At 43.1% G+C, this 26643-nt stretch overlaps 1 protein-coding gene across 1 annotated transcript in view; it reads right to left on the reverse strand.

Moving 5' to 3' along the window:
• ccdc141 (coiled-coil domain containing 141) overlaps positions 1–26643 on the reverse strand; it is a 217649-nt gene that overhangs the window by 127090 nt on the left and 63916 nt on the right. Inside the window, exons 7-8 of the mRNA XM_068035521.1 lie at positions 11636–11830; positions 3045–3217 (exon numbers count right to left, since the gene is read on the reverse strand). Of these exons, the coding sequence (XP_067891622.1) occupies positions 3045–3217; positions 11636–11830 (368 nt within the window). The remainder of the gene's footprint in view (positions 1–3044; positions 3218–11635; positions 11831–26643) is intronic.

Raw genomic sequence — 26643 nt, forward strand, 5'->3', positions numbered from 1 at the left:
TGTATTGACAAATTTGTTAGAGTTCTTTGAGGATGTAACAAGCAGGGTGGATAAAGGGGAACCAGTAGATGTAGTGTATTTGGATTTCCAAAAGGCATTCGATCAGGTGCCACATAAAAGGTTACTGAACAAGATAAGAGCTCATGGTGTTGGGGTAATATATTAGCATGGACAGAGGAGTGACTAACTAATAGGAAACAGAGAGTTAGGATAGATGGGTCATTTTCAGGTTGGCAAACTGTAACTAGTGGGTTGCCACAGGGATCAGTGCTGGAGCCTCAACTATTATAATTTATATTAATGACTTGGATGAAGGGACAAAGTGTATTGTAGCCAACTTTGCCGACGATACAGAGACACGTGGAAAAGCAAGTTGTGAGGAGGACGCAAAGAATCTGCAAAGGAATATAGATAGGTTAAGCGAGTGGGCAAAAAATTGGCATTGGCAAAATTGGAGTATAATGTGAGAAAATATGTGGTTATCCACTTTGGTAGGAAGAATGGAAAAACAGGATATTTACATGGAGAGAGACTACAGAAAGCTGCAGTACAGAGGGATCTGGGTGTCGTGGTACATGAATCACATAAAATTTGCATGCAATTACAGCAAGTAATTAGGAAGGCAAATGCAATGTTAGCCTTTATTGCAAGGGGATGGGCTATCAAAGTAGGGAAGTCTTGCTACAACTGTACAGGGTATTGGTGAGACCACACCTAGAGTACTGCATACAGTTTTGGTCTCCTTATTTAAAAAAAGATATACTTGCATTGGAGGCAGTTCAGAGAAGGTTCACTAGGTTGATTCCTGGGAAGAAGGGGTTTGTCTTGTGACGTAAGGTTGAACAGCTTGGGCCTATAATCATAGGAGTTTAGAAGAATAAGAGGTGATCTTATTGAAACATAAAAGATAGATGCTGAGGGAATGTTCCCCTCGTGGGGGAATCTGGTACTGGGGGCACAGTTTCAGAATAGGGGATGTCCCATTTAAGACAGGGATGAGGAGGAATTTCCTCTCACAGAGAGTCATAAATCTTTGGAATTCTCTTCCCCAGAGAGCAGTGGAGGCTGGGTCATTGAATATATTCAAGTCTGAGTTAGACAGATTTTTGATCTACAGAAGAGTCAAAGGTTAAGGGGGGCAGGCAGTAAAGTGGAGTTAAGGCCACGATCAGATCAGCCATAATCTTATTGAATGGTGGAGCAGGCTCGAGGAGTCAAATGGCCTTCCTCCTATTTTTTCGTCAGTTCTAAATATTTAAGAACTACAAATATCATCACCATAATAATGTGCTAATAGCACTCAATTTCTGCACAATTATTTACATATCCAGATGCAGATTTAGATAATATGTCAAATGCGCTTTAGTGGTGGGCTTGGAAGATTGCATGTCGGTGGAATGTAATGTGATGCAAACAAATAAAGAGAATAGCACCACAAAACCTTCCAGTCCCAGGAAAAGCTCAGAAGGTATTTTAACCCATTGATAATGAAGATTGCAGGACAGATGGTTAAGAAGCAATAGGCAAAAACTAAGAGAAAGGAGACACAAAGTGCAGGCATGAGTCTGCAGTTAAGTGATTGTGCCACAACACTTGACACCATTTGATTGCTGCTGAACGTGAGGAACTTAAGGAAGTAGGCCTACCATACCACTCAGTGCAATATACCCCCATAGGTCAACCTTTCACTGTGCCTGTTAGGAGGGGGAAGCAATCCTTGCCACTATTGCCAGGACTATCACTTGCTGTGTCAGCCCTATGCTCTATGGGAGCTGAAGGTGACCTTGCAGTAAATGACAGGTTACCACTCTTAAATATATCAAGGAATATTATTTAATGCAGTTTTATTTTCTTACTTTTGTGCTACAGTGCTGCCCGTTGGTTTGGTTCATGGCAGATCTTATGTTCGGTGATATGCAAATGGATTGGAGTAAAAATTTGAGGGGAAAAAAATGCCTCTTAAAACCAGCACAATTTTAAATGAAATTTACACCCAGATCGCAAATTCCCCCCAAAGCTTGTCCTTGGTATTTCGTTAATTTGAGAAATATGTACAGGTTTAATTAAATTGAAGAACATAAATTAGAGAGATTGAAAATTAGAGGGATTTGTGTGACATTGCAAATGGCTCAAGATGGTATAAAGCATGCAAATTAGAACTAAGATAAATATGAAAATCTGGTTAGTGAATGGCCTCACCCCTCTCTATCTCTGTAAGCTCCTCCAGCCCTACAACCCTTGAAGATCTGTGCTCCTCCAGATCTGTGGCCTCTTGCACATCCCCTATTTTAGTCGCCCCACCATTGACAGCCATTGGCAATCTTCAGCTGCCCAGGCTATGAGCTCTGGAATTGCCTCCCTAAACCACTCTGCAACTCTACATCTCGCTTCTTTAAGACACTCCATAAAACCTACTTTTTGACCAAGTTTTTGTCACCTGTCCTAATATTTCACGTGGCTCAGAGTTGAATTTTGTTTGTTAATGCTCCTGTAAAGAGCCTTGGGACAATTTACCATGTTAAAGGCACTATATAAATGCAAGTTGTTGGTGTTGTTTTAAAACTGACACTCAGAGTCAGTAGTCTTCTGTGTCGTGCCAACATCGATAGACTTGAAGATCGGTTAAAGACAAGATGGCAAAAGTAACCCAAGATACTTGATGCCACAGTGCAGTTACAAGGATATTATATCAGTTTGCTGGGAGACAAAGTACAATCAACTAATAGCAGAAAACCAAGTAATTTAGTATGTAGAATACAATATTGAAACTTGATAATTTACTAAGACCAGCATGGAAAAGTGGATTTAATAATAGTTCTTGAAAAATATGCAGGAAACCAAAAAAATCATGTTTTAAAATTAATTTTCATGAGTAACTATTTTCTAATGCCGTTTTAAAACCTTGTTTAATTTATCAAAGATGTGCAAAACATCATTAAAACTGCTGTATCTGTAAGAAATTGTCACTTGGTTTCATTGACTTTGTATACAGAGTGGAATTTTGTGAATTCTTTGTGCAATATTCACTGGAGTCCATTCCCTACCTTTGGGGATCGATTTTACTCAGTAGCAGTTGTCCCTTCAGTAGAGCATCTGAAGTTGCATCCTTGATTGCGTGGCACAGAGAATTATGTTCTTTAGAGAGTTCCGACAAGCACAGGGACTTAAAATTAAGATGTTTCAGATGACTCTCTATGCCTCCCAGTACATCAAATCCCTGTCAATAGAAACATAACATAACATTATGAAATCTTGTAATCTGGATCATGACTGTGCATACAACAAAGCAAACTCATCCAATTAATGTGGAAAATAACTGGATGTTATCTGGTGACTATATGTTTGCTGCACAGAAGCATCCAGCTAATTTGGAAAATAACTGGATGTTATATGGTGCCCACATGTTTGTTGCAGAGCTGGATGGCGTTGTTAAGCAGCTCCTTTACATTTTCCCATGAATTTTAGTAGATATGATCAAAATTGAGGCCCATAGGAAAGTTTTCAATGGCTAAAGGCCATTCAAAACATTAGTGGAACTTAAGAAAGTTTCAAACAGATAAAAGCCATTCAGCTATCAAGCCTCCACACATGGTTACCTCTGTGAAGGCCAGGGTCCCACCCTCTACCCTTCAATTAACTGTAGATGAAGTTAATATTGACAGGACATTTAATTGAAATTGTTGGACATACATCTGCAAGCTCAGGTGAAGAACAATAAAAGGAGGCAAAGCAGAACATGCAAAAGCAAAATACTGCAGATGCTGGAAAGCTGACATAAAAACAGAAAATGCTGGAAATACTCAGCAGGTCAGGCAGCATCCGTGGAGGGATAAACAGAGGTAATGGCTGGGATTTTCCTGAGGCAGCAGAAGCCCTACAGCCAGGGCCAAAAGGGGAGGGTTGGTGGGGGGGGGAGGGGGGGTGGCGGAGGGCAACCCCGCTTTGGCGGGCAGTGGGACCTGGGGCTGCATTTTACAGGCGGCAGCCAATTAAGTGGCTGCCTCCCAATTAAGGATTGAGCCCGCCCCAAGAACTGCTGGCCCAGTCAGAGGCCAGCAGCTCAGCAGCACTATAGGGTTTAGTGGCCACTGCTTGGGCTGCAACTGGAGGACAAGGGGTCATCAATGGACCTGTGCCCACAAAATAAAGTTAGTGAGGTCTGGAGGGGTTGAGGGGGGGGGGGGGGGTGAGTTGCTGAGGGCAGGCAGTGTCAATGCCACAGGGGCAGCCATTGCTGCCTGAGGACCCCTTCATGGGCCAAAGAGTGCCCAAAAAGGAGGGCCCCTCCCCCACCACATCCCACTGGGAGGCTGCCAGGATTTACCTGGCAGTCTCCCCACATGGTGGGGGGCATCTCTGCCACTGGTTAAATGCCAGTAGAGGCAGGGGAAGGCCCTTAATTGGCCATTTAATGGTTCAATTGGGCTCCAGGCAGGTGGCCCATCTGCCACCTTTCCTGCTGCCGGCAAAATGGCATGGCGGTGGGAAGGCGTCAAGCATGGCACCCAACTCCTCCCCATGCTATTTTGCCAGCTTTCCCACCTTCGAGCCCATCATCAAAGGCACTGTAAAATTCATGCCAATGTTTCAAGTTGATGACCTTTCCCACTAAAGTTTGTAAAAGATGAGATTTAATTCCAATTGTGAAATTATATTTAGCCCAGGCAAGGCCGACCAGATTTTTTCCTTCTAATGTTGGAATTACATCTGTAGGATAGTGGTAGAACAATTCTACCAACTGTTAAAAACACACAGAACCTGAACAGTCCTAGGGTGCAATGACATTTTGCCGGCACCTGATACATAATGGCCATATTCTAAATCATTTAATTTCAGAGACTTTATTTTGTGGATTATAGATACATTTTCAATGTTTTTTTTATTGTGGGGAAGAGAGAAGAAAATGGTATTTTTTCAATTTTTCAGATCCTACTTGATTTCAGGTGGCATCGCAGAGGAAAATCCAAACCCAGGGATCTTATAGGCTTATGTAGCTTTTCATACTGACTCCCTCATCTCCCACTGGTACCAAATGCCACACAATCTGGTGCTCAATGGGATCAATTCCTCACCTGTCCCATTCCGCCAATGTGCCACAGTAAAGAGGCATGAGACCTATCTCTTGGGGGGAATTTTATTCTGGTGGCAGGGGTCTTGACGTCGGGGGAAACTGACGCCGAGATCCCCACATTGCCTCTTTTCCAGAAGGCCCACCAAATTTAGTGTCAATTAGTGCCAATGTTTTATGCAATGGGAGCATGCAATGGCAAGGTCAAGGGATGGCCGTGAAAATGGATTTAGGTAAGGAGACCAAAACTGTACACAGCACTCAGATGTATTCTCACCAAATCCCTATATAATTTCAGCAAGAATTCTCTTATTTTTATACTCCAAGCACCTTGCAATAAAGGTTAACAACCCATTTGCCTTCCTAATTGCTTGCTGTACCTGCATGCTAACTTTGGGATTCATGTACAGGGGCAACCAAATACCTCTGCATATCAATATTTACTAATCTCTCACTATTTAGAAAAATATTCTGCTTTTCTCTTCTTCCTACCAAAGTAAATAAGCTCACATTTTCCCACATTGTCCTCCGTCTGCCACCCTCTTGCCCACTCACCTACCTGTCTATATCTCTTTGTGTCCTCCTCACAGCTTACTTTCCCACCAGCTTCGTATCGCCAAAAAACTTGGATATGTTACACACACAGTCCCTTCATCTAAGTTATTAAGATAGATTGGAAATAGCTGAGGCCCAAGCACTGATTCTTATGACACCTCACTAATTTCAACCTGCCAACCCGAAAATGACCCGTTTATTCCTACTGTCTGTTTTCTCTCCATTATTCAATCCACAATCCAAGCTAATGTATTACCCCAACACCATGCAACCTAATCTTGTGTAACAACTTAAGTGGCACCTTATTGAATGCCTTTTGAAAATCCAAATCACTGGGTCCCCTTTATCCATCCTGCTAGTTACATCCTCAAGAAAAAACTATAATAGATGTGTCAAACATGATTTCGCTTTCCTAAAACTATGTTGAATCTGCTGTCTGGAAATCCATATAACACTCCCTTATTTACGATCTTTGTAACCGCTTCAAAACATTCAACCAGATTGGGTGGACATGACTTATTCTTTACAAGTCCATGCTGACTGTCTCTAATCAATTGTTGTAGTTCTCAATCACTCTGTCTCTAATAACAGATTCAAGCAACTTCGCCACAACAGACATTAGGCTAATAGGTTTATAACATTCTGGTTCCCTCTCGCATTCTTCTTAAATAATGAAGTGACATTGGCAATTTTGCAAGCCAAGGGAACATTTCCTGAATCAAGAGAGTTTTGGAAGGTTGTGGCTAAAGCATCTACAATTTTCTTACCTACTTCATTTAATACCCTGGGGTAGAAACACATCAGGTCTTGGAGATTTGTCAATCTTCAGAGTCATTATTTTCTCCATTTCAATTTTATTTTATATTAAATCTAGTAAGTTCCTCCTATTAATTTATTTTTACTTTTCCTTGTATATCTGACATTATGGTGCTAAAGGCATTATATAATTATATGCTTAACACTGTCCCCTGACACACACAAATTTGCTCTGCTTAAGACTGTTTTTTGGATACCACTGTCCCACAGCAACTGGCAGTCCTCTGCTGTCTCAGCCAAGTGACTGTCTCCAAGGAAGATCTCAGTTGAATGTTGATAGGCTACATGACCATTCTGGGCACTGGTTCTCACTGGACTGCCATATGTCTACTGTCCAACACAGGTCACTGCCCAATGGGTGGCACAGTGGCGCAGTGGTTAGCACTGCAGCCTCACAGTTCCAGGGACCCGGGTTTGATTCTGGGTACTGCCTGTGCGGAGTTTGCAAGTTCTCCCTGTGACTGCGTGGGTTTTCGCCAAGTGCTCCAGTTTCCTCCCACAGCCAAAGACTTGTGGGTGATAGGTAAATTGGCCATTGTAAATTGCCCCTAGTGTAGGTAGGTGGTAGGGAATATGGGATTACTGTAGGGTTAGTATAAATGGTTAGTATAAATGTGAGCCGCATGGAAGATGGCAGGATCCCCAAAGACACATTGTACAGCGAGCTCGCCACTGGTATCAGACCCACCGGCCGTCCATGTCTCCGCTTTAAAGACGTCTGCAAACGCGACATGAAGTCCTGTGACATTGATCACAAGTCGTGGGAGTCAGTTGCCAGCGTTCGCCAGAGCTGGCGGGCAGCCATAAAGGCGGGGCTAAAGTGTGGCGAGTCGAAGAGACTTAGCAGTTGGCAGGAAAAAAGACAGAGGTGCAAGGGGAGAGCCAACTGTGTAACAGCCCCGACAAACAAATTTTTCTGCAGCACCTGTGGAAGAGCCTGTCACTCTAGAATTGGCCTTTATAGCCACTCCAGGCGCTGCTCCACACACCACTGACCACCTCCAGGCGCTTACCCATTGTCTCTCGAGATAAGGAGGCCAAAGAAGAAGAGTATAAATGGGTGGTTGTTGGTCGGCACAGACTTGGTGGGCCGAAGGGCCTGTTTCAGTGCTGTATCTCTAAATAAATAAATGCAAGTCCTTTCTTTCTATGTCAACTGAAGGTGTGTGTGCACACACAACAATGTGATTCAGCTGTTATTTGGATTTCTACTGTGAAAGTAAGTTGGTATTGTAACATTGTTCTCAAGATTTTTGTGAGTTCTTTCAGTTTCTATCTCCATCGAATGAATTCCTCCTCCAGTTTGTCTCATCTGCATTAAACTAAGTGCACTGGTAGAGAAAACCTGATGGTTTAAGAAGAAATATTGTGGAGATAGCTGGAACGTTCTTCAGGCTTACAGTGGATGGATGAAAACTGATTTCATCCATAGTATCAATAATGCTCATGGGAGTTCTAACACAATTACTTTAATGGGGAGTACTGCAGCCTAAGTTTCATCACTGAATAGAAGCTGTTGAAAAACTTATGACTTGATTAAGTTGTGCTGATTAATTCATCCCTGGAGCAGTCAGCCACAGAGGTTTTGACTTTCAGCCTTATTGCCAGACTGACCATGTGTCCTGATAGTGCAACCAAGTATCAATCTGCAATTACTGTGCACTGACAGGCTGGGCATCTGAGTAGTGCAATAAATAGAGTAGACATTTCCCTCATCATGCAAATGATCTTGTTCATGGGTTTGGAGAAGGATCATTGTTGGGGCAAATGAGTGGGTAGAAGTCCTGCCTCACTTTACTTCTAGCAGCACAACTGCTGAACTGGAGTTTCTGAGCTCTGTCTTTTTCTCTGGACTAGTTAACAGTTCCAGTATCTGTTTTAGTTTAGTTTAGTTTAGAGATACAGCACTGAAACAGGCCCTTCGGCCCACTGAGTCTGTGCCGATCATCAACCACCCATTTATACTAATCCTACACTAATTCCATATTCTTACCACATCCCCACCTGTCCCTATATTTCCCTACCACCTACCTATACTAGGGGCAATTTATAATAGCCAATTTACCTATCAACCTGCAAGTCTTTGGCATGTGGGAGGAAACCGGAGCACCCGGAGGAAACCCACGCAGACACAGGGAGAACTTGCAAACTCCACACAGGCAGTAACCAGAATTGAACCCTGGTCGCTGGAGCTGTGAGGCTGCGGTGCTAACCACTGCGCCACTGTGCCGCCCTTCAAGAACAAAATTACAAAATATTACGGTCCCACCGCTGATAACAGACACATTGCTGCTAATGCAATTTGCCTGCTCTATTCATGAGATGGTTTTTGCAAGTCTATATTGTTTGTTTACAACCTTATACAGTACCACAGATGAAAAATATCTTCACTTATGCCACCTAATAGAACAGAACATTAAGCTAAGAAGTCTGAACACAATATTGGGGATTACCAAAAGTGAACGTGGCTTTCGATAACACCTTTGCATGTGAAATTCTATATTAGCAACTAATTTAAAAAATCTAACTGAGGTGTGAAAGCTGCTCTCGGTTCACAATATTTTAAAACATCTTCAGTACTGACAACACTGAGAGGTGATTAAGTATAACTGGTAATTACATGTTTAAAAAGTGTGAACTACTCACTGAAAACATGTTTTCTGCCTGAAATAACCAGCACACTTAACATCCTGCAAGAAGCGACTTTGTAATTGGCATTTAAGGTAATGCCAAATGGTTTCCGCTATTTGCTCAAGTCAAACGTGCAGTGGAGAATGAATATGAACCATCCCATTCAAAGACAGCATTACTGGCAATAAAAAGTCTTTAAATAATATTTCTTGTTTGAAATATCTAACAAATTAGTTAATGTAATAAATGGAAGAAATTAGGACTAGAAAATATAGCGGATGTAAAAGTGGAGGTGTAAAGAGAATCTAGTAGGTAGTAAAGTAGATGGTTCTGGAGGATATGGTTAAAGTACATTATCTGCACAGAGTAGAATGAATTTTACTTTGCACCTGGTTACACAATACACGACCGGGAGGTGTTGACACTGAAAGCAAAAGTAAAGAACTATTCTATCCTCCAGCATGAAAGTTCTTTAATGAGAGTAAACAAAATAAAAATTAAAATTCTTATGAGGAGAAATTAGCCTTCAGCAGTAGCACAAAATGGATAATAGCAAATCTTCAACCCATTTTACACCCAACCTGATTTTCTTTTCACCCCCTGAGAGAGTTGAGCTATCCAGTCTGGAAAGGAGGTGACTGGGAGATGATCTTGCAGCAGTATATAAGATAGTAAATAGTATGAGAAAGTTTAATCTAAAATCATACTTTATACTGTGTGAGGAGATGATAGGGGAACATAGGTTGAAAATAGTAAAAGCTAACTTTAGAATGGATATCAGGAAATTATTCATGCAGAGAGCAAGCAACATTTGGAATTGGCTTTCAAATAAAGTGGTACGGGAAAGAACCCTTCAATCATTCAATACACAATTATATGCAACAATGGAAGGAATGTCAACTCTTTCTGGTGGTTGAAATAGAATCGGCTGAATGGTGTTTCTCATCCTCAAGAATCTGGCAATCTTGCAATTTAGGCCATGTTGAGGATTCATTTTTGGATTTAAAATCATGTATTGCTCCAAGTCAGAAAATTTCTGTGTGCATTATTGCACTCTTGCAAACCACAATACACATATCTATCAAATGAATACCACCTATAATGAAAATCCACAAGATGGCAGTAGAAAAACAAAATCCTAATTTTCACTTGTTTTAAAGTCTCAAAATAATCTAACAAGTGGTATATTATGCAGAAAACTATGCTGCAGTATACTTAACCTTCTATTAATAATCTTGTGACATGGAGCATGTATGCATATTAAAAGCCCGGCCTGTCCGACCTAAGGCTTATTCTCTTTGTAAGACAGCTACTGCAATCTCTTTTTATGGAAATACAACATTTGGTGTATTTGCTGTATTTTTATTTCAGATTTCCAGCATCCGCAGTATTTTGCTTTTATTTTGGTGTATTTGCTGTGTTTATCAATGTATAGAATTCTGGTTTGGGGATATAACGAAATGTTCTTCCAATTCTGGCACCCTGCATCAAGAATGAAGTACTCCCAGCTCAGATATAACACAGGCCCAAGTGTTCCTTAATTCCAACCTACTGCTCCAATTGGATATTAACATTGCCTGCACCAGCTATCCATGTGAATGTGTCTACCACCTTAGTACCCATTTACAGCAAGGTATGCAATTTTGTGCTCTGGGCCCATATCCATTTGAAGCTGGGTTGAGAATGCCCAAATTCATTTCATGTAAGGTTTACAGGGGGATGAGAGAAAACCCTAGAAACTCCAGCTATCATAGGAGGTGGGGGGTGTGGTGTAGTTCTAAGGAGAGGTGCGGAATTTGGTATGGGACCCAGATCTGCCAGGGTTTCCAGTGCTTTTAACTTAAGCTTTAAATTCCAACCAATAAGGCACAGGAATCCTGTCCATTGCGTACCACTTCTGTCTAGAGGTTAACATGCCTGCTGAGACAGGTGTGGATTCCTCGGTGAGCCTACAAAAGGCCCAAAGATGAAAATCTGCAAAAAGATAAATGTTTCTTCCGAGGAATAAGAAAAATTACTGAACTCAACCTTTCGCCTGATAAAGGCCTAAGGCTCCTTCTTGGAGCAGCACCCAACTGCTTTACATTTTAGGCAGCACAGTGGGGCAGGTAAATCTGTTGCACCTGTATAGGAATGGGGAATGCTCCACACTTATTCTAACCTTCCCATCTCCCCTGATTTAGGATGAGGTCATGGTGATGTAGTAGGTCGAGTACTGGGCCACCATACCTCTTGATCCCTTTAGGGTTCATGGAAATTTATATTATTTCCACAGAGGTGAAAGGAAAAACCTATCATGCCCTCATTCTCTCAGCCCTCCCAGAAATGCTTCATTAGTCATGTCTAAAATGTTAATTGCATTTCTAATGTTTCCATGTGAGGCACTGAGAAGAAAATTACAGCTATTACTTTATCCCCCTTTCAATTCTGAAGAGAAAAAAACAGATCAAGGGCACCCATCCTCCATGAAAACCATAGGTTAAGAAAAGCTGCACTGTACAGAAGAATATATATGTGAAATAATTGGCAGTAAAATGCCAACATAGATGTGGTTCAAGAACTAACCTTATTTGCACTGTTAAAAAATTCATGGGCCTCTTGGAGCAATATTGCTCGTTCCTTCATGAGGAGCCAGAACTCCTCACACATCAGCTTCAGTTTCTGATTTTGAAATGCCATCTGTTCTTTATCTGTAAAGTCTTCCATAAGCAGAATCTCATCGGCCTCAGCTTTTAATCTTTCAGCTACAGAAGTGAATTCCTGTAATAAAATGTTTAATGTTCCAATTACTTCCGATGAGGAGGACCTCTATGGCAACAAATTTGATCAAACATAACCAACTGATATTTTAATGCATGTAATATAGACCAGATGGCAAATAAAAGTGAGAATATTTTGAAACAGTTATGTTATATATTATTTACAGTACATTGAGTGAGCTTGCACCTCATCCTAAAGACTGCCTTATAATTGCCTCAAAAGTTCAATGTTTTTCAGATGATGCTTCTAACAAAGCTGTGAAAGGCTCATCCAGAAAAATTTCAGTGAATCTGTAAAGTACAACATATTTTCAGTAATCTAGAAGAAATATGCTTTCCTTTTGAAGATCTGTAGTACCAGCGCTCAGTATAATTACAAATCTTTAAATTGTGGGGGAGTTTACACCAATACTAATTATTATTATTCTGTTTTAAGATTTGCAATGTAACACATGATGCAAATATACCTTTGCATCGAGCAAAATACACTACTGCCCCCAGTATGCCTGGAGCAGAGCAGAATTTCAGTCCCTAAAAGGCTGTAAGACTGCAGCTTCTCTCAGGTGCGAATATTTCCTGTCATGATTGGGGACCAAAACTGAGCACAATATAACAGGGCCTTGTACAACCCAAGTATTGAGTTTTTAATTGTATATTGTATTGTCTTAGAATTACAACCCAAAACTCTGTTGGCTTTGGCAATGATCTCTTCATACTGTTTGTAGATCTTCAATAATTTATCCACTATGCCCCTCAAGTCTGCTTTTTGTTCTGTACCTTTAGTGAGTTGCAACATGGCTGGAATTTCCCAAACCCAAATGCCCAACACTGCACTTTCGACATTGAAAGACATTTTCTACACATGGACCCATTCCCTTAACTTCTTTAAGTCAGCCTGCAACCTATTTATTTGAACTACTTTCTCAACTCTGCACATTCTTCTGTCACCTGCACATTTTTGGATGGTTCCATTAGCGTCCTCATCCAAATTAGTAATAAAGATTATAAACAACAATGATCTCAACACAGAGAATCATGGAACTTGGTTTGTGATCTGGCCCCTTGCAGGTCTACTCCTGCCTTCTGCCTATGAATTTCCAATTAGTTTCCTATCCAGCATAATATCTGACCAACAATTCCAAATTATGTAATTTATTTCAATCGTGGTCAATGCAGTATTTTATGGGAGATTGAAGATTCTATATCCTGGGATATTGAGCTGCCAATCCTACCCCTCCCTCAACCATGTCTCCGTGATGGCTACTATATCACAATTCCACGTGTCAATCCTTGCCCTTAGCTCATCCATTTTACCTGTAATACTCCTGGCATTAAAGTAGAGGCCATCCACCCTGATCTTACTCCCTTGAAACTTACTTCTGCTGTATTCGCTCTGACTTGTTTGCTTTCCTGTGTTTAGCTGTGTCCCTATTCTGCTAGGAGTCTGCATCCCCTCCCCCTGCCAAATTAGTTTAAACTCCTCCCAACAGCACTAGCAAACCCGCCAGCAAGGATGTTAGTCCCCCTCTGGTTCAGATGTAGATCGTCCCGCTTGTACAGGTCCCACCTTCCCCAGAAACGGTCCCAGTGGTCCAGGAATCTAAAACCCTCCCTTCTGCACCAACTCTTAAGCCACGCATTCATCTGTGCTATTCTCCTATTTCTATACTCGTTAGCATGTGGCACTGGGAGTAATCCAGAGATTACAACCCGAGAGGTCCTGCTTTTTAGTCTACTGCCTAACTCTCTGAATTCTTAATGCAATACCTCGTCCCTCTTTCTACCTATGTCATTGGTAACAACATGTACCATGACCTCTGTCTTATCACCCTCCCCTTTCAGGATGCCCTGCAGCCGTTCAGTGACATCCCGGACCCTGGCACCAGGGAGACAACATCCTGGAGTCATGTTGACGGCCACAGTAGCACCTATCTGTTCCCCTGACTATAGAATCCCCTATTACTATTGCTCTTCCTCTCTTTCCCCCTTCCTGTGCAGACAGGCTGCTTGTGGTGCCAGAAGCTTGGCTCTGTCCGCATTCCCTGGAGGAACCAGCCTCATCAGCCTCCAAAATGGAATACCGATTTGCAAGCGGGACCCCAGGGGACTCCTGAACTACCTGCCTGTTTCTCTTGGACTGCCTGGTGGTCACCCACTCCTTCCTTCCTCAAGTCCTTTCAACTGCAGTGTGACCACCTCTCTAAACGTGCTATCCACGATGCTCTCAGACTCGCGGATGCTGCACAGTGTTTCCAGCCACCGTTCCAGCTCTGAAACCCGAGCTTCCAGGAGCTGCAGCTGGACATGCTTCCTGCACACATGCTGGTCCCGGGAACTGGAAATGTTCCCGGATTCCCACATGCAGCAAGAGGAGCAAGCACGGCTTTAAGCTCTCCTGCCATGACTAAACCCTTTAAATTTAAAACTTCAGAAGACTGTTATAATAAAAAAAAATCAACTAAGTCTTGCTTAAACAATGACTTACAATTCAATCCAGTTTGAAAAACACCCACCAGGACTTACTCACCAGTCAGCTGTGCTCTTTGGAAACTCTTGGTTCCCCTCACGCTCTTTGAGGACAGGTAGGAAATTAAAGGAGCTCCTCGCTCCCTCCTCACTGAACTCCCTCAGTCACAAAATTCAAACTTTAGCACTCCAGTGCAAACAAAGTCAGCACTGTAAGATGGCCCACTTTTTAATGTCTGACTGATTATTATCCCACTTTTATGCTGTCTGACTCTAACCCCTGAAAACTGGTTTAAGCCAGTTATCTAATTAACAAGGTGCAGCTGCAAGCAGAGCCTGAGTGAACTCTGTTTAAAGCTGGTCTAACACTCACCTTCTCCAACTCAAACAGCAACTGTTAAGTTAATTTGCTAAATAAAATTAACTTTTAGATTTCAACAACCATCCTAATTAAGCAATGTTAAATGAAAAGCCTAGCACAGCTTTGTAGTATGGTTATCTATTTATGCATTTATCCAGCTATAGCTCCTTATTTGGGCTGACTATCATTACCTAAGAATAATCATTCCACTAGCTTTGTTTCTAAGGAAAAGAAACCCTAAGCAGTTCCAGTAAAATGAAACTTTCAGCACTGACCTATTCCTTTACCTATTTCAAGTTGATTTTATATGTATATTATATATATATTATAAATAGATTTTTTTAAAGCATATTGCTAATTTCTGACAGTCATTTCATTAGCATTTTATTTCTGGATTTCCTATCCTATCAGAGTTAGTGGGTGTGATGATGACCTGCATGACAGAATCTCAACTCCAGTATTTAAATTGACACCAAACATGCAAGTTGAAGCAATTGGAATTGAGAAGAAGAGAACAGGAAGGTCAGAAATGGAAGAAAAATGGTCAAAGGCTGCGCTCTGCTTCACAGGTACCTCCCTGGGTGCTGTTGGAGGCCGTCTGCACCCAGAGGGAGAAACTGATCCCTACCAATGGGAGGAAGAAGCCTGCTGGGGAAACCAAGAAGATGAGGCTGGAGGTGGCAGAAGAGGTGAGCAGCAGGAACATAGTACCACGCTCCTGGATCTAATGCAGGAAGCAGTATATTGACCTGTATTTCACCCCAACACCCTGTTACGCTCACCTGAAGTACAGCGATTGAAAATACAGAACCCAAACTGAACAGTTATGAAAAAATGGACTTTTCCTTTTTAAAAAGTGGACAATGTGCTGCAAAATGGCCACCGAAGGTCAAACTGTATTCAAACTGTCTTATTGTCTGATAAGACAAAAGAATACATTCCAAGCGAAGAGGTGTCAATTTCACCCATCCTGAACCCATGAAGACACATTTTTGAATTGAATGGGTTCTTCTGAAACAAAGAAGGTGTGAAGTAGCCACATCCTGGGCCATTGTCGGTCACCACAGGGAGGGGGATCTGCGTCTCCCAACTGAGGCAAGATGTGAGAGATTTTTGACCTGAAAAATTAGCTCTCTGAAGAGAGAGAGAGAGAGAGAATCAGGACAAACATCACGAAAGCCTGTTCAGCTGACAGCAACCCAGCAAATGCCAAAGAAGGTGCCCTGCTATGAATTCTACACTTCAACCTGTGCGGCAAAGAACTGGAAGTGACCGCCCCCCTCCCCCCGCCCCGAGAATTAAAGTCTCAGCTCCCAGAGAGTTCTAAAAAAACCCAGGCCTGCAACTTTAAAAGAGAAATTGACCTCCGAGAAGACAGTGAACCCCGAAAACGTACCTCACATGAAACGACTTACCCCTTTTCCTCTCTATCTCTTGTGTGTGTGTGTGTGTGTGTGTGTGTGTGTGTGTGTGTGTGTGTGTGTGTGTGTGTGAATGCGTGTGTGGTTGTTACCATTTCGGGAATGAATATTGCTCAAGAAATAGTAAATCTTCTGTTTTAAGTCTACAAGTAAACCTGTCGCAGTCTGTTTATTTGACAAATAAAACGCAAAGGGGTTAAAAACTTAGTAAGAAAGTCACTTGCTGCAGTCAGTTGGGAGTTGAGCAGTGGGGACCACCCATACCCCTCATCACTCAGCCTTCCCAAGCCTACAGCAGCACATCACTCCTCACACCAATTTACCTTTTAGGAGCACCCATCTATCCTGTCTATGTATTTGCTCACATCCCCATCAAACCATCCACTACCGACACTCACCCTCATCCTTATGCAATGTCAAGCCTCTCCCTCAAAGTCACCCTCAACAAATGCTCTTCATCCATCAGCTAATACTCTCACTCATATGTCTCTTCTTTCCCTCCTTGCTGAAGACAGCTGAGAATGGCAGGGAGAGACAGAGAAACAGAGGGGACCCTCCATCAATCTCACAATAACATCTACAGAGGAGCAGCCACTGGAGATGAGCAGAGAACAACAGTGTGCTTGGCTGATGGAATTGGGGAGATGGGTCATCACAGCCACCTGATGATAGTATTAAATATCAGGTAACATGTCATACAACACTTAAGTTAGCAGCCAGTGAAATATGATCATGACCGTAATGACAACTTAAAGCATTATCTCAACTGTATAAATTCACATCTTTTATCTTCCACAGGGCCTTCATGCATCCAGCATGAATTGGTCGAGATTGCTGCCAATGGTGCTTAGAGAAGCTCACACCCTTTGAGGGTGCACTGTCATAGGAGTTATGTAGACCATGTACCAGTTCAGATACTCACACTTCAGTGACAGTAATTAGAGAGATAGTTAGGTTCTCACATGGTGACTCACACTTCACACGTGACCAACAGTAGATGTGGCATCAGGGATAGCAGTGGAAAGTTTGCATTGGAGGGCGCAGATCTTTCCAAGCTCTGCTCAGCTGGACACAGTTACTGTATCCTGGGGGCCATTGATAAAAAGGATAATCATTGGGCAGCAGCAGAGCTTGTTTGATGTACTGACAGGCATTCCAAGCACACTGCCCACAATTGCAGAGAGATTGTAGGAATCCGCCTCCAGCATGAGTGGGATACTGTCGCAGGCCATTACAATGATGTGTTCTTCCACGGATAGAGTTGACAATTACATGGAGCATCAAAACCAACACTTGAACAAGTTCATGCAGGCCTTGGACAGGGTCTTGCAGATTCTGGATGCCATCATAAATAGGATGAACAAGATCCTTGCCTTGGCCTTTTAGCCCCGCACTGATCTGCAACAATGTGTTCTCCAGCTCATTGCCAGCAGGGCCATGTATGGCTGGGCCATGAAAGGGATGATGGCGAAAGGGGACATGGAAGTTGGAACTTGACTCAAAGAACTTCCACTTCTCACCCATTGTCCCCCACCTCATTCAGTACACAGCATGCTTTCTCATGTCCCGATGGCTAGGTCTGCCCCTGCACAAGTGCAGGTGAAGCAATCTTTTCCAGGATTCTCACAGGCTCCAAAATGCAGAGGACATCAGCCAAAAGCATCTCAACAGTCAGAGCAGGGATGTGAGTGTCCTGCCTCACCTTCTGCCCAAGCTGTGGGCATTGCACTAGGAAAAAGAAAAGTCAGGATCTGAAGTTGCACAAGGTTATGTACATGGGTGTGTTACACATTGTTGTATTGCTAGGTATCTTTTCTTGATTTGAAGTACATTAATGTTATTGTTTCGTATCACTTTCTCATGTTGTCCATTCTTGGTTGCCTATTGGCAACTGGTCTTTTCAGTTGTTTGATGATGAACGACAAGAGCTGAGTTGACGGTGATCAATGGGGGGTATGTGAAAGGAATGCTTGGCTGTTAGAAGGACTGCTTTGCGCCAGTGAGATTGGACAGGATGAAAAGTGGGTATTTCATGTCTGTGCTAGGTTCCACTAGTGCATCATCTAAGTGAACCTTGCAGTAATAAGGGCATTCAGTGTATCACTGCTGTTGCAATGTAATGCATTCTGTATGTTGTCTGATGCAACATAAATCAGATGCGTGCAGTCCAGATCATTTAAGATATCAAACAGGTTTATTACAGCTAAACTATTATATACGGTACAAAGCAAACTATTCACAGAACCTTCCTCTAGGTGTTACAGTTGCAGAATGACTCTGGCTTTGAGTCACATGACTACATCCTGGTACATATCTCATTAGCATACTGAGCTCTTAAAGGGACACTACTCTTTAGGGCAGCATTTCCTTTCTTTCCAAAGGTAATTCTTGTATGTTAAAAGTAAAAACACACAAAATTCGATAATATCAAAACTAGTTACATGGGATATAGATTATAACAAGTATAGAAGATTAAGAGTTCATATATCAATTCAGTGTTGCACAGTGGCGCAGTGGTTAGCACCGCAGCCTCAAAGGCTCCAGCGACCCGGGTTCAATTCTGGGTACTGCCTGTGCGGAGTTTGCAAGTTCTTCCTGTGACTGCGTGGGTTTTTGCCGGGTGCTCCGGTTTCCTCCCACAGCCAAAGACTTGCAGGTTGATAGGTAAATTGGCCATTATAAATTGCCCCTAGTATAGATAGGTGGTAGGGGAATTGAGGGAAGGTGGGGATGTGGTAGGAATATGTGGGGATTAATGTAGGATTAGTATAAATGGGTGGTTGATGGTCGGCACAGACTCGGTGGGCCGAAGGGCCTATTTCAGTGCTGTATCTCTAAATAAAAAAAATAATAAATAAACTCTTTCTAGATCTGGTTATGGTATAACCTTCTGGGAATGTGGATTTCACCCCTGGCTGTTTCGGGTTTGCGGGCATGGTGTCAATGTGTTGGTTGTTGGCCTGCTGTTCCATCCTCGTTGTTAGAGTGTGTTCTTTCGAGTCCGCTGTGCGCAATTGGAGTATTGCGCACTTCTCTTAGTTGGCTTTGGTTCCTTCTCAACACCGCTCCGCAAGATGTTGTAATTTCGTAGGATTTAGGCTCACTGTAAATTTCGGATACCTCTGCAGGTAACCATGTTCTCATTGTGGAGTGTATGACCCTGACCTTTTGTCATACGTGTAGCTGAGGTAGTTCTGCCCCTGCATGTCGGTCATGCACCATCTTCATTCTCCCCTGTTTTTTGAGCAGTGTCTCCCGCATCTCAGAAAATTTGGACAGATGATGGCTTGGCAGAGTCATCTGCACTTATGATCTCTGCTGGTGACAGTAAGCCCATATCCATAGTTGTAGCTCTGAAGTGGACCATGGGAACAAGAAAATCTTGTTTCATTGTCTTACACTTCAGGATAAGTGATTTGATTGTCTGAACCATTCACTCGGCAAGACCATTAGATCTAGGTAACGTGGTGAGGATTTCACATGGTTTATGCCCCATTTGGCACAAATATCCCTGAAAGGTTTGCCCGTATACTGTGGCCCATTGTCAGAAATTATTTCTTCAGGTGCACCGAACAGACTGCATATGGCACTCAATGTGTCTGTGATGACCATGCTTGAAGTGTCTTTTACCTGTCTGATAACTGGAAATTTGGAGAAATAATCAGTGACGAAGATAAAGTCCTCTCCGTTAACAGTAAATAGATCAGTGGCAATTTTGGACCAAGGGACTGACGGAATCTCGTGAGGGTGTATAGTTCCTTTACGTTGTTGTGGCTAGTGGCTCTGGCATGCCTCGCACATCCTCACTAACCTTTTGATGCCATTGTTGATCCCTGACCAATAAAAAGTGTCTCGTGCCAGTTGCCTTGTTCGCTCTATGTCCATATGGCCTTGGTGAAGTTGTGACAAGATGCCCTGTTGAAGAGCTTTTGGCACAATCACTTGTTTTCCCTTGAAGGTGACACCTCTCGAGATACCGTGTCCATCTCTATAAGGTCAGAAGCATCTGAGGCTCTCTGGCACCTCTTTTACTGTGTCAGGCCATCCTTCTATGATGATTCTCCACAGTGTCTTCAGTTGTGGGTCATTGGCTGTTTCTGATTGTAGTTGGTCACATTGGTGCTGACCAAAATGCAATAAATTGATTTTGAGCACGTCTTCCACCTCGATGTCCATGCTGTCTACTTGTAGATCCAGTGGAACATCTTCATTCTTGCTTGGTTTGGCAATCTGCTCAGCGTACCAGAGGTGACCATTTTCGGTCCCCAGTTTGTAGCAGATGAAGTCGTACCCACGTACTTTCACAAAGAGCCACTGTAGTCGAGATGGCGCACTTGTCAATGGTTTGTGCCAGATCATCTCCAGTGGTTTGTGGTCAGTTTCCACCATGAACCAATTACCGAACAGGTAGGTGTGGAACCTTGTGATCCCAGACACCAGAGCAAGAGTTCACACTCTATGTTTGAGTAATTTAATTGTGCTGGGGATAAACATTTCGACCCGAATGCAATTTGTTTTCCATCCCCAGGACGCACGCTTCTAGCCCTTTCTGTAAGGCGTCGACTTCCAGGATTGTTTTTTTCCTCAGATTGTAGTACTGCAGGGTACAGGTTTCTGCTAACAATGCTTGTTGGAGAGACTGAAACATGCTGATGGTCCTCCTGCCATACAAATGGTAAGTCTTTCTTTAAGACCTCTCTCAGCAATGATGCTTTGTCAGAAAAATTTGAAATGTATGGTGCCAAGAAGTTGAAAAATCCAAGACATCTCCGGAGGTCTTGTGGGGTAGGCGTATGCCTTACATCTTCGATTTTGCCTGGGTCAGGACGGATTTCTCAACCGGAATAGATGGAGCCAAAGAAATTGATCTGACCTACATTCACCTGGTACTTCTTGCTGTTAAATCGAGCCCTTCACGATGATCTACTACCATCGGTGAATGGAGATTTCGATCATGTTCTTCTTTGGTTTTGCCCATTACTGCAATGTCATCAGCAATGCATATACAGCCAGGCATGTTTTCTATAATTATGTCCATATGCTGCTGAAACAGATCTTGACTGACATATAAACTGAAGGGTAGTCTCGGGAAGCAGTATCTTCCAAATGGTTTCCTGAAGGTGGTGATTTTTTGGGATTCCTTGGCTAGATATACCGACCCCAATATCTATGTTTAGCATCCAACTTGGAGAAGAATTTGGCTCCTATGAACTTGGAATTCAATTCCTCTAATGTCGGAATCCTGTGAGGGCATCCCTTTAGGGAGAGGTTTAGACGCCTCAGATCTAGACATGCCCTGATTGCTCCATCCCTCTTCGGTATGTATGTAATTGAGTTGCACCAGTCCGTGTGATGATGCATGCAACGGATGACGCCATTGCGTTCCATGTCATCTAACTCATGCTTAAGCTTTTCTCGAATATACACGTTCTACTTTCTGGGAGGGTCAACTGATGGAATTGCATTCTCTCAGAGGTGAAGTACGGCATCGCCTTTGAAATCTCCTATGGCATCAAACCTGTCCAGGTCCATTTGATGTAGGCTGTGGACTGACTCAATCCGGGTACCCTTGGTCTCTTCTGCTGTGATGGGTATCGTGGATGGTCATGATGTTGAGGTCCTTACACGCTGGTAGTCCTGCCACTGCTGGTCCACCCATATTTACCAGGTAGAATATTTGTGGTTTCCATGCTAACTTGTCAGCTGCATTGCATTGCTTGTGTGCCACTGCAAGGAATGGATGACCCATTGTATACCGATTACTTGGCAGTTATTGGTTGTATCATTGATTTCCAACAACTCCAGTACATATCCATCAGGATTTGGACTGGTAGGATAGTTGAACTAGCTCCGGTGTCAGTCTTAACCCAGAGTGTATGCTTGCCAACTTTCTTCGGGCACGTGATGTTAATAGTAGCAAAAGCTTCCAGTTGTTTGACTTCATCAACATGATGTGTCAGGATCACAATGTGGAATGCCAGTTGGTCTTTTGGGCTGAGAATTGCTTCTCTCTGAATCTTGGCTCAGGTCTGTTTCGCTGTGGACCTTGTGTAGCAGCTTGTGTTTATGCAGGTCTCTGGCGCTTCCTTGCTGCTGTTGACCTGTTGTTGTACCTACCATTGTTTGCTTTTGTCCCACTGTGACTTTTGGCTGCGTGTTTGGAGCCAGATTTGTTGTCTAGGCAGGCCCAGTGTCCTTTTGTATTGCACGCCTTGCACAGGTCTTAAAATGCAAGACAACTTTGCGGTGAGTGGGACCAACCACACTTATCACACCACTCGTTTGCTTTTTTCAACCTGGTTATCGTGCCGGTACTGTTAGCTGCACCTAGTACTTGCATGTGCTGTTGTCTGGCTACAATGCCTTCATATTTCATGCCATCTTCTAGCAGCGCATCAATGCTGTGACCTTTCTTTCTCCCCCCAAGAGGTTTTTCTGAAATGCTTCAATGAGTGTTGATACAATCACCAGCTCCATTAGTCACTGCGACAGCTCAGTTTTGGAAAAATCACATTCTTTGCCCTTACTACGGCATCTACTGACGAACTGGTCTATGGATTGCTGTTGCCTGTAGGGCATCAATTTCAGGCGGTGAATTCTAAAATTCACTCTTAATCGGAGTTGATCTTCCATCACTTTCCATATCTTTGAGGGATCTTTCTGATGCTCTTCAGATAAGCCAGAGGTATTGATTCTGTGTAATCCCTCACTCCCAACTGCTATTAGTATTTTTACAGCCTGTTTCTCTGGTTCTTTCTTTTTTATTCATTCATGGGATGTGGGCGTCACTGGCTATGCCAGCATTTATTGCCCATCCCTAATTGCCCTGGAGAAGGTGGTGGTGAGCTGCCTTCTTGAACCGCTGCAGTCCATGTAAGGTAGGTACACCCAAAGTGATGTTAGGAAGGGAGTTCCTGGATTTTGACCTAGGGACAGTGAAGGAACGGCGATATAGTTCCGAGTCAGGATGGTGTGTGACTTGGATGGGAACTTGCAGGTGGTGATGTTCCCATGCATCTGCTGCTCTTGTCCTTCGAGGTAGTAGAGATTGCGGCTTTGGAAGGTGCTGTCGAGGAAGCCTTGGTGCGCTGCTGCATTGCATCTTGTAGATGGTACACACTGCTGCCACTGTGCATCGGGGGTGGAGGGAGTGAATGTTTGTGGATGGGGTGCCAATCAAGCGGGCTGCTTTGTCCTGGATGGTGTTGAGCTTCTTGAGTGTTGTTGGAGCTGCACTCATCCAGGCAAGTGTAGAGTATTCCATCACACTCCTGACTTGTGCCTTGTAGATGGTGGACAGGCTTTGGGGAGTCAGGAGTTGAGTTACTCGCCTCAGGATTCCTAGCCTCTGATCTGATCTTGTAGCCACGGTATTTATATGACTACTCCAGTTCAGTTTCTGGTCAATGGTAACCCCTAGGATGTTGATAGTGGGAGATTCAGCGATGGTAATGCCACTGAATGTCAAGGGGAGATGGTTAGATTCTCTCTTGTTGGAGATGGTCATTGCCTGGCACTTGTGTGACGCAAATGTTACTTGCCACTTATCAGCCCAAGCCTGGATATTGTCCAGGTCTTGCTGCTTTTCTACACTGACTGTTTCAGTATTTGAGGAGTTCTACAGTTGCTTGGTCAGTGAAGCATAACTGCATTCTTTGTTTAAAATGTTTGAACTCAGATAGGATATCAATGGCCTTCCAGTTCATGCTAGGAAATTTGGTATCCGTATTCCTGCTGCTTAAAACTTGCTTTCAGTCTTGTTCTATGACTTTATACTGTTTCCCCTTTAAGGAACTTTCTGTTATTTGGGCTAGCTGCTTGGATCGAGAGGAGCAGGTGCTTGATAGCACTCTGTGTTTACCTTGCTTGCAGCACTTAAGCTTGTCTGTTTACACAGCTGTTTAATAGGCAGTTAAATTGCTATTTTAAGAGTTTTTTTGCAGCACCTAAGTTTTCCTGTTTACACAGCTGTTCAATAGGCAGTTCAATTGCTTTTTTGCTAGATTTTTTTACGTTCTTTACGCTCGAGTGGTTTAATGGTTTTTTATAGCGGTGGCTGTGTGAATGGAAGCTCTTCTTCATGCTTGAGTTGTTAAATGATTTTTTAAAAAACTTTGGCTGCGTGAATGGAGACTCTGTAGTGATTGGGATTTTCCCACGTCATTTGCAGTTAGACGCCTCTAGTAATGGTGCTGACCTTGATCAGCCTGGGAGGGGAGTTGGGTCTTACCTGTTTTTTTGTGGCGTCTTTAGAATTAGAATAAGTAAACCTTTTAAGCACTTCAAGGCTTGTTTTTTTTTAAAAACCAGTATCCCTCGACCGTTGGCACAATGACTCACCCGATTTACTTGCAGCCCGTTGTTCTGTGCTCTGTCTTCTGCAACTGGAGGTAAGTTCTCTTTTCTGTCCACTGTTTGGGCCAGTATTTCTGTTGAACTTTCCAGTGGCTGTAGAAAGGGTAGTTTTTACAGCTGTTTTACCTGTGGTCCTCAACTTAGACTTTGTCATTTCACCACAGCTGCCAGCATGTAATGGGTTCTTTATGTTGTCTGATGCATGGAGTCCAGGTCATTGAAGATATCAAACAGGTTTATTACAGCTAAATTATTATATACAGTACAGAGCAAACTATTTACGGAACCTTCCTCTAGGTGTTACAGTTGCAGAGTCACACTGGCTTCGAGTCACATAACTGGTACTTAGCTCTTTAGCATACTGAGCTCTTAAAGGAATATCACTCTTAAGGGCAATCATACAACATGCATTGCCCTCATCACCTTCCGCCTCATCTGCTTACTTCTCCTTCTCAGAATCCTCCAAAGAGGCTCTGTGATCTGCGTGTTGGTCCTCCTGCAGGTCCAAACTTCGCAGAATGCAGCACACCACAACCATTCTGGAGACCCTGGCTGTTGCATACCAAAGGGCGCCTCCAGATTTGTCGAGGCACCTAAAAAGAATCTTTTGCATGCCAATGGCTTGTTTGATAACACATTTGGTTGTCTTACAGCATTCATTGTACTGCTCCTTGGCTTCATTTCTCAGGTTTCTCCTCGATTTTACAATTTTCATCCTTACTTTCAAATTCTTCCATGGCCTCACTCCTTCCTATCTCTGAAATCTCCTCCACTCCCACAACTCTCCAAGATACCCGTGCTCATCTAACTCTGGCTTCTTGAGCATTCCCAATTTCCATTGCTCTATCATTGGTGGCTGTGCCTTCAGCTGCCTAGGTGGTAAGCTCTGGAATTCCCTCCCTCAACCCTTTCACCTCTCTACCTCTCTTTCCTCCACTCAGACAGTCCTTAAAACCTCCCACTTTGACCGAACTTTTGGTCATCTGCCCTAATATCGCCTTATGTGGCTCAGTGTCTAATTTTAATCTTTACTGCTCCTGTGAAGCGCCTTGGGGCATTTTATTACATGAAATGCACTATATAAATATAAGTTGTTGTTTCTGAGAGGTGTCATCAGTGACATTTTAAATGGGTATCCCTTATCTCTGAGCAGTTAGCCAGTAACTCTCGTTCCATATGCGAAGACCTTTGGGAGGATAGACTGCTGCAGGATGAAAGAATCATTGGAGCTGCCTGGGCATCTTGTGCACACCTGCATAAAGATCTTTTTGTGGTTACACATTAATGGAATGGAAGCCTTTGTGGTTGACGAACACTCCAGGGTGATCTATGGGTGCCTTAATTCCCACATGTGTGCAGTTGATGACATCCTGCACCTGTGGGAAGCCTGCCAGAGCCACAAACCTCAGCACCTGCTCATTCTGACTGGCAACATCAAAAGTCAAGTTAACATAATTGCTGGCCCTGACAAACAAGCCATCAGTCAGCTGTCTTACAGATTTGTTAGCCACTGTCTAGGAGATCCTAGACTTCCTGGTCTTCCTGGAAGGATCCAGAGGCAAAAATATTGAGGGCGGTGATGCCTTTGGCAGCCACTGGTAAAGCATGACGACCAGATCCAGCTGACAGCTGGTCTTGTTCCAAAAGGCTGCAAATGTCTGTCACCACCTGACGTGACACCCTGAGACACCGGTGTTCAGGCATGTCAAGAAAGCTTTCCCAATGCCTATAGGCCCTATTGCTGGGTATTGCCTCCTGTGAGCTGTACCCCTCTGCTTCTCCTCTCTCTCCTATAGAACTACATGTCTGTGATCGGCAGGCTGTTGCTGCCGCTGTGGCTGGCGCTTTTGCTGGGTCATCATCTGAGGTCCAATGTAAGGCAGCACCCATCCTGATCTGATAGAACAAACCCCCAAAATGCAGATCAGAGCCCTAAACCATAGATGACATTTCCAAAGTGTTGAAAAAGCCTCCAAAGAGTGTGAGCAAACCATTTCCCATCAGCAAGTAAAAAAGCAGCTGTGAGTAATGAGTATTTATTGGCATATTTCTCTGAGATTGTTTCAGCCCCCTAAATTGTTGCTGTGTTCACTGGCAAGTTCGAGGAAACTCATGGACCCAAAGTTAAAGTGAAATATTACTCTAATTGAGCAATAACATAACATATGTTAAGTGTCAACCTGGCTTCCTGCTGCACTGTCAATTTTGCCA

This window comes from Heterodontus francisci, chromosome 7, assembly GCF_036365525.1.
Source record: "Heterodontus francisci isolate sHetFra1 chromosome 7, sHetFra1.hap1, whole genome shotgun sequence".
Classification (NCBI taxonomy): Eukaryota; Metazoa; Chordata; class Chondrichthyes; order Heterodontiformes; family Heterodontidae; genus Heterodontus; species Heterodontus francisci.